This window comes from Physcomitrium patens, chromosome 6 (genome assembly GCF_059467195.1).
Source record: "Physcomitrium patens ecotype Gransden chromosome 6, ASM5946719v1, whole genome shotgun sequence".
Lineage (NCBI taxonomy): Eukaryota > Viridiplantae > Streptophyta > Bryopsida > Funariales > Funariaceae > Physcomitrium > Physcomitrium patens.
In genome coordinates, this window is record NC_143415.1 from 16,467,826 (window position 1) to 16,476,505 (window position 8,680).

The window sequence follows — 8,680 nt, forward strand, 5'->3', positions numbered from 1 at the left end:
GGAGTGCGTGCCTGGGAAACCCACTTTCTTATCCAGATTTAAGGAAGTGGATGGTGCTGCGTCTTCGGCATCTCGCGTGTCGCCATCTTTGCAAAAGCTCATCCCACCTCAAAGTAGAGATAGACTTAGCCACCAAGCAACATGCCCCCATCCTCATCGCACGCAAATCAATAATGTACTTCTCTTCGATTGGCGTGTAGAACAATACTTGAATCATTGAATATTCAAGGACGCATGGGTCTCCATGCACTTTTTCATTGCAGCAAACATAGGTCCAGGCTGAAATATTTGTTGATCTGCACCTGAGGTGAAGAAAGAATAGATAACAAATCAATGGGTCGTGGATGCGAAGCGGGCTGGTTTGAAGCAATTCCAATGCGATAACTGGTTAAATGTTAACTTCAGATGGAAATGTGTACCTAGTTCCATTGAGAATTAAGGTGCACGGCCACAACAAAATCCTTCACAGCCGAACATAATTCTCAGCTGTTGATCACGAATGTAGATATTCCTTCGTTCTATCGAGACCGTTGATGATGCAAGCTTCAATATATTACAACTGGTGTAAGCGGAGATTTAAGTTTTACTCTGATGAGAAGTTCAAGACTCATAACAACAAGCAGTCTAATCAAAAAGACTCAGCAGAGCCCCATCACAACATCACTCCTGTATATCCGACTCAGTCGATCCAACTATCGATGCACACCCATTCTCTCGGAAGTAAAAACACTCAAATTTAACGCAGTATAAAGAAATGTGTGTCTATCACTTCATGGCAATGGAACTTCACTTTATGCTGCAGACGCACTGTTTTGTCCAAACATGAAGGACAAAGCAAATCTGGATATAGCACCTTTCAACTCACATGACACACAGAAGAGTCAGATGAATCAAAGATAGTTTTGAATTTAGAACCATTCTTCAGTACATCAACACCACCGCTGATGGAGTGCCTCAGCAAATAATTAAGTAAAACACACCTGCTCAGTCTAGTTTATACACAAATTATACAAACAATCGGTCACTGCACAACCACTAACGCCTTCGAGGATGCGGTGCACTGGAAGCAGTTAGGGCAACACATGACTGAGCACCAACTGGAGGGGTGTGGAGGAGAGAGTAAGGGGAGTCAGGATGGGAACACAAGCAGTCCACAATTCGCAGCCAGTCTGCAAAAGGAAGATGGGTGGAGTACTGTAGTGAGACGCACTCACGGCCCCGTTTCCAGAGGTAGTAACTCCGCCAAAACTCAAGCAGAGCACGGAATGTTCGCAGTACTCTCATATCGGCTGCTCTAAGTGCTTGAAGATAACCTTGCAGCTCTCCATTCTTCTCCGCAAAAATGAGGAAGATAAGTGCTGTGTTGAGCACACATATGTTATCCTGCAATTTTCGCCCCATACCATTCTCATTATCCCATTCTAGAACAGAACTCGATTACGGAATCCCAGACAAACACACAAGGAAGACTACATATGATGTTGCTGTCTGGTCTGAGAAAGAGGCAGCTGCAAGTACAGGCGAAGAAACGAATTACCTGATTAATGTCACTGAGGCGCACTGAGCACATGAGGTCCCTCAGCAGCCGAAGTGTGTTATGAGAGACAAATGCAGTGATCATGCAAAACTCGTTTTCGCCTTTGGCCCGAGACCAGGGCGTGTCTCCAAATTTGTAGTTTTCACTGTTTGTGGGCATAAATGCTGAAGGTACAGTAGTCCCGATTTGTCGAGATCTCTTGAAGAAATCCAACGACAGTATTACAGAGCGTACAAAAACGTTAGAGTCCACCAGGTTTGTCACCAAAACCTGCAAGGGAAGTATCATCCAACATAGATAAAAGTAAGCTTTTCATTCAAACAAATATCCAATTCTTGCAGACTGTGGACCATTCACTTAGGCAATACACCAAATGAAAGTGGTGATTCACCTAATGAGAGCAAACATAAACCCTACATAATTTGAAGACTGCCCACTTATGCCAAAATCTCATGAATGTCATTATAGCATAGCTGTCATAACATTCACGACAGAAAGAACATACCTCAACAAATACATTGAACTTTTCGCCAGCTAGATATCCATTTAGATCTCGAAACAGTGATTTGTTGAACTTAATGAGCTCTCCGAGCAGATCAAAGTCAATCTGCACAAGGTAATCAGAGAAATAAACATTCAATATCTAAAGAGCTATTTCTAACTGTTTTCCGTAGAAATCATAATGAAAAGAGCAGAAAAGCCCATGAGTTAGTAGATTCTCCAACTCTACAGACCTGTAAGGAAGTAGAACATCGAAAGCCTCCTTTCAAGATTTCATTCACTAGATGCTCCATTAGGCCTGTTGATGCCACAAATTCCTAAAGATTTGCACAACTTAATCAGTATTCAGTTGGCAGAAATGATGAACATTAGTTTGATGAACAATGAAAGTGAACACCGGCATGTGCTTGAGGCACACTTTGAACAAACTCTGCCCTTTGTCAACAGCGGTCTAATCAACAAAAGAGTTCACTACTTTGCAATCTTAAATATGGCTCTCGATTGAATACACTAACTCATGTAATCTAATAGGGGTGGAAATCTTCAACCTTGCGGAATTAAAAATTGATCTTACCCTTACAAAGAACAATTCTTACACGATGTGTGTGAAGTTTTTCATTAAGTAATTGTGAGGATTATGAAGATTACGCTGCCCACTTATACAAGTGCTGCAAAATCAAGTGCAATTCTTTTTGCAAGCACTTAGCACTAAAAACGTTGCAAATTTAAGGAAGTACAGATCAAAATTCAATTAGGAGTATTGCGAGAACTACACTCTACAAATTATATTGCAAATCCTCAAATAGTGAACTCAGCTGAAAAAATCCTAACCTGATCCTTGCTATCTGCACCCCGCAGAAAGGCTTCCACGCAAGACGCCAACCAGAACCTGCCAAAACCACTTCATCACGTAAGAGGAACAAATGCTATGTTTATCCTCGAGAAATACACTAACTCGTCGGTTACAAAACATTTGAAGACACATTTTAGTTTATGTCCATGTAACAAGAAGATTTGTAAAAAGGCATACCGATAGAGTGAATCTGCAGGTTCATTAATTAAGACCTTCAGTATTTTCACCATAAGGCCTTCTGGCTCCTTATATTCACCAACCCTGTTCCAAGAATAACTTCCATCCTGCATGACAGTGAGCAAATAAAGAGTAAGAAAAAAATATATAATAACAAGTAGCTTTGACAACAAGCCTTTGTAAGATAGCTTCTGAAGTACCTTGGAGCTGCTTGGCTGCAACAAGAGCTGTTTGTTTGCACGATTACAGCTATCACGATCGCAGAAATTATGAATAAGCCTCAAAAACTGAATTTTGAGGGCCTGCAAAAATCCGATACGCAACGACATAAGGTTCACGACAGTATTGCTTGACCTATCTTCTGCACAAAGATATAAAACAATAGAGTCCTCATTATCTCGACAAATCATTTATATATATATATATGCGTGTAAAAAATATATATATCAGGCCTCTTACCGATTTCGGGTTGCATGCACAGCCATATCCATGAATACCCCGTCTATTAACGCGTGGTTTGGTTACCATCCAGTCTAGTTTGTCGAACATATCATTAAGGACACCGACCAGCCCCAGCTCTGCTAAATAGTTCTGCACCTGTCAAATTAATGTACCCCAAAAGTTTTATGCCTTATGCGAGTTGGCAGGAAATTCCACAATCGCGACACGTACCTCTTGTCTTCTACTTTTTATTTGTTCTATGATCAATTGTCTATATTCTAATAGTGGTACATTAGTTGGTGTAGCAAAATTACCCAATCGAAAAGTAGTATTTGTAGCGAACAATGTATAACGTGTTATGTGTTACCTGTTCCCTCTTCTTTCCTCCGCACAAAGCACACAAGACGAATAGGACCTCCACATGATGCTGTACGAAACCATGGCAAGTTGTTAGTATGGTCATGGACCTCCTCCAACAGTCCCTATACATTTCGTGACTCAGTTGGATTGCAATGGTGGCGCTTCTACTTATCCATTTAAAACACTGTAAGGTAATCCAGATACTACATCATGTCAGTCATAACCTAACAATTAGAAGGATGACCACATTAACAGAAATAGGTTGAGGAAACTTTTCTTACATTGAGAACAAGAGCAGTGGTTGAAGGGCTGCGATCCAAGAACACATTCCAATCTAAGAAATCCTCGTCTATGATGGTCGCAACTACTCGTTGGTGGGCATGAGAAGCAGGATCTACTCTAGACCCATTTTCTGCAAACGGATGAACAATTCGAGTCTCGTCATGAGGTGCACGTCGACCTTCAGTAGACGCAATGAATGTGTTCTCTGGAACTCCTTCCACATACACAGTTGCTGTCAAGTCGGAAATTTCAGATGATAAAACCCCCTGCAATCTCTTCAGTCCATGAATCCAGTTGGTTCAGGAAACTTGTGAACTTTACCAATACAACAATTTCAGAAATTCATTGCACTTGAAATGAGAGATAACTCCAGAATTACAAAGATGCACACAGAATTAGGTCTTCTGTTGCCCGGAGCCACTAATTGGCAGCAATTCAATTTTCTTACCTCGCGACCAAACGGCACTTTGTCAAATGTCAAAAGCATCACCAAGCGTTCAAGAATATCAGGAATGAGTAATATGGCATCATGGTTCTTGTCGGCCACGGTCCATTCTGGCTCCTCAGACCTTGGCCTCTGCAACGGGAAAGTATTCTCCACGCTCCGCTCCTGTCCCATCCATGGATTCCCTGCCTTGAAACCAACCCCAAGAGAAAAGACCACAGGCTTTGGCACTCTTCTTCCCAATACTGTGTGAAAAAACTCTTGTTACCGAGATTTGCGGACCAAGCATAAACGTAGGATCTCTTAGCAATCAAATTGACTAATCTTCATGACTTGGGTTTTCTTGTGAGAGGTTCCGCATTGAGTCTTTTATACTATAGCGAAATGGGAAATCCTTTTGGTTTATTAAAACAATTGTGGAACAGATGATTGTGAGACTCTTAGATAAGAAAAACGGTCCTACGTGATCGGAAGATTCTATAGAAGAGAATCAACACAATATCTTAAGCTCACAGCTCAGTTTGATCTGGGTTCACGTATCAGTTTGATTCTCACATTACAACTTCTTAACTTTAGTATTTTCAAGGCAGTGAAGATCGTGCCTTTTAAAGATCCAGCTTGGCATTACTTCCTTTGCAATGAGATGCCGAATAAAGTTGTGAATTGGAAAATTTTACAGAATCAATTACGCTTAGTAGGACGAGTAAAAAGACAGTACCTCAGATTCAAAGGCGACCATTGCAAGAACGCGACAAAACGACGCCAATTGCCTGGATGAGAAATTGCGCACCAAATTTGCAAAGTCTGGAATATCCTGGACTCTGAGAGTGTCTTCTCGGGCTGCCAAAACATCTTCTGCGAGACTAACGGCTACACAAGAGATGCATAGAATTCAATCTTAACCCATTTATCTCGAGCTGAAGAACAATTAATACCAACAACGCTGTTACAATCTGGATGACATGCACACGCTTCCTCATTTCCACATAAAGCTACAGTTTCACCCCATCTTAGCAATCAGATGTTCGTAAAACGACCGCCATGCTTGCAATGTTTATCAAAAAAGCACATGTAACTTTTAGGTAAGAGGTGTGTGCGACCAATGGACTTTCCAAAAGACCTGATCGATGCCACAAAATCAACATTACTTGACACACATGTGAGATGTGCGTAAGAAGAGACTGACCTTGATCGAAGGTGGTAATATTGCCCATGAAAGCGAACAGCTTGATAACGAAGTCTCCATTGGCTGCCAAACCCTCGGGGAAGAATGGCACCGTGAAGCAGAGCTCACGTAAGAGGCTTAGACAATCTCGACGCACAGCCAGCACCTTGGAAGATCCCAGCTTTTCTATTCCATCCTCACTGGAGAACGGATAGAACAAGGCCCTCAGAAGCAAGACATCGCCTCCGAACAACACAAAAGCTTCTCGGTTCTGCTGATAATGCGGATTGTTCCACTCGCAAATACTGTATAGCAAGTTGGACAGCACCCGTTGACAGGCCTCCACATGATTGCTCACAAGCCCATTCTCCAAATCCATACACAGAGGCGCCATATTTTTGGAACTCGTTTGAAATCTACAATACACCACCCTCGGCAGCTGCCGAATTGACTTCAGCCCTTTCCCCGTAACTTGCGATTCCATGAGCGCCTTCACTACCGACGTCACACCAGTTGAGCTTCGTTTCCCCCTGCCTCCTCCGCACACATTCCCATTCTTGCCCCTTAGATAGCCATAGCCACTCAATTTCCCCGACGGCCCCATTTCAGCCGCCTCCCGTCGCAACTCTCGGTCCCCCAACACAGCAAGCCTCCCTACGCATCCATCCGCGCAGTCCCTCCCATCTCGGCTTTCAACTCAAACAAATCATCTCCGTTACCAAAATTATGTAAAAGGCCTGTCTGCTTCATCGCCCTCTTCCGACACTAAAATTCCCCTCAATCATGCCCAACAACGCAGCCAAGACCGATCGCGGAGGCCGATTCGGTACTACATTCAAAGACCCAAAGCGTTACATGATCAAAAACCCGCGCACTCTAACAGCAGACACCCGAAAAACCGAGACCCAACTCAGCATACCCCGATCACTCTAATCTTGAACGACTCACATTCTCTCACGCAATCTCTGCCGAGTAAACCCCGACTCCAAGCTACACACTCCACCATCGCATTACACGTCAAGCCCCCACCATCGCCAACTTCACCTAAACTCCCCTTCTCTCCCCCGCAAGCTTCCGTCTCCACACATCCAAAGCGAAAGATCCTGCTCTCTATTCTTCCTCCTCCTCCTCCCCTCCTCCCAGCAGTCTCTCCTCACCGCTAACAATACAAACACTCCCCTCCCCCAGCACAACCCCGTCCAAAAGCACGAACTCAAGCGCACCAGAATCCCGCACAAGGTTCCCACCCCCCACTCCTCAGCGGATCCCCAAGATTCTCACACAGAATCCCACACACATGCAATTAATGCGGCAGCAGAGACGCGGTGCCTGCCTGCTTGCCCCCACCTGGCTTACAACTCTAAGGCAGCAGGTTGGGAGACAGGGTGCGATCGGGAAGTTGGGGTGGGAGGGGCAGTCGTCTCTCCTAATGGCTGTCCGCCCCTAAACCTACAGCAGCCCCCCCCCCCCCCGGCAGAGCAAAACAGGGACATTGGAGGGGCATGGATCTGGAATCTGAGTAAAGCGAGATTCCACCTCCGAAGGAGACCTGGGGAGTTAAGGAGTGGGAAGAGGACGGGGAAACGGGGCAGCAGTTCGGAGTGGGGCACTGGCATCATCGCCGTTGTCCGACCAGCAGCACCAGTACCACCAGCATCACCGGGACGAGGAGGAGGCGGGGCCAATCATTTGCGTCATGACGCTGGGTTGACCAGACCCCTCCCCCCCCCCCCCCCTTAAGGGCGTGAGACCAGATGAAGTCAGGAGAGAGAGGAATCTGACGCTTCTATCCATATCTGGCTGGGGCTTAGAGCTAAGCTAAGAAGCTCCCTGGCCTGCCTGCCTGCCTGCCTGCCTGCCTGCCCCTTCATTCACTACCCCTCCCTGTCTCCCACTCTCTACCCATCTTTGTTTGCCTCTTTGCCTCTTCGGACGCAGCCCCCTACACTTTCGGGCTATATAGAGTAAGGGTCCATACGATTGGATGGATGTAGCTAGCTAGCTCCCTATCGACATGGGTCCCTTGAGGACAAGATTGGGCGGTAATTGAACATGAACGGCAAAGAAATATATGTGTATAATTACGGTCAACGTCACTGTTGATGATGGTGGGGTGTGTGGTAATTTGTGACGGACGGTTCTGTGTCAAAAGGTAATGGACCAGCTTATGCAATCAGAGGTGGTGGAAATGGAAAGGGAGAACTAGTGTTTGATTAAAGTGCAGTTTCTTCTTCTTCATCCTCATTTGTTCTTTTCCAACTCAGGGTGACCACAAGTTGGTTAAATATCTATATGTGAAATCATTAAATGAAAAATTATGTCGTATGGATAGTTTTGGGTATTATTGTTCCTAGGTGTTGCTATCCTGGAACCATAAGCAAATTGACAAGAAAACAGTTGTGGTTATTTTCACAAATTATAGACTCCTTCGAGTTTGCATAATACTAGGAGACGTAGTAACTTTCTCAAAATCATGTCCAAATCATGTTGTGTTATTGTGAAATATGACTATGTTTTTTTACAATTTGATGTCTTTCCACTGAAGTCAACTTTTCCTTTTTCTCTAAGACACTTAATGCTCTAGACTTCTTTAGATAAATAATTTAGACCAATTTTGGTGTATAATAAAAATGAAAACTGCAAAAAAAAAATAACATCTTATTGTGGAACATAAGCAGTGAATGAATTCCAAATAACAGCATTTGATATATTCATACATATATGATTGAATGGGTGTAGCAAAACTGAACAAATCTTGCCTCAGTTTATACATGACATATGTTTTATTTCTAGACATGTGAGTTCATTTATTAATAACGCAAAACACATATTTTGGCCATTGCAAGAATAATGTAAGTGAAAAAGCATGTCATATGGTAGCAAAATGACCAGTTTGATGCAACCGAGTACTGTTCAACC

At 43.7% G+C, this 8,680-nt stretch overlaps 1 protein-coding gene across 3 annotated transcripts; it reads right to left on the bottom strand.

The window, feature by feature from the left end:
- Positions 1–886: 886 nt before the first annotated feature.
- Positions 887–6,923, bottom strand: LOC112283875 (uncharacterized). 3 transcript variants are annotated; one of them, XM_024523173.3, is made up of 13 exons: positions 5,783–6,923; positions 5,315–5,466; positions 4,600–4,785; positions 4,151–4,426; positions 3,877–3,936; positions 3,528–3,665; positions 3,269–3,370; positions 3,069–3,175; positions 2,870–2,927; positions 2,272–2,355; positions 2,043–2,144; positions 1,538–1,807; positions 887–1,383 (listed from the first exon to the last, which is right to left on the bottom strand). In XM_024523173.3, the coding sequence occupies exons 1-13, from the start codon at positions 6,363–6,365 to the stop codon at positions 1,036–1,038; spliced, it is 2,466 nt and encodes an 821-aa protein (XP_024378941.1). In that variant the 5' UTR covers positions 6,366–6,923; the 3' UTR covers positions 887–1,035. The 3 variants fall into 3 exon arrangements, with proteins under 3 accessions (XP_024378941.1, XP_024378942.1, XP_024378943.1); XM_024523174.3 differs by having other exon boundaries at positions 4,151–4,417; positions 5,783–6,712; XM_024523175.3 differs by having other exon boundaries at positions 4,600–4,761; positions 5,783–6,509.
- Positions 6,924–8,680: the final 1,757 nt, after the last annotated feature.

Bases quoted from the DNA above. Each gene is read 5' to 3' on its own strand.
- LOC112283875 (XM_024523173.3), bottom strand. From the start codon at position 6,365: ATGGGGCCGTCGGGGAAATTGAGTGGCTATGGCTATCTAAGGGGCAAG. The intron at 3,176-3,268 runs GTACTTCAGAAG...ACTGTCATGCAG, and splicing joins TGCAGCCAAGCAGCTCCAAG to GATGGAAGTTATTCTTGGAA. The intron at 2,928-3,068 runs GTATGCCTTTTT...TGGTTTTGGCAG, and splicing joins CCTGCAGATTCACTCTATCG to GTTCTGGTTGGCGTCTTGCG.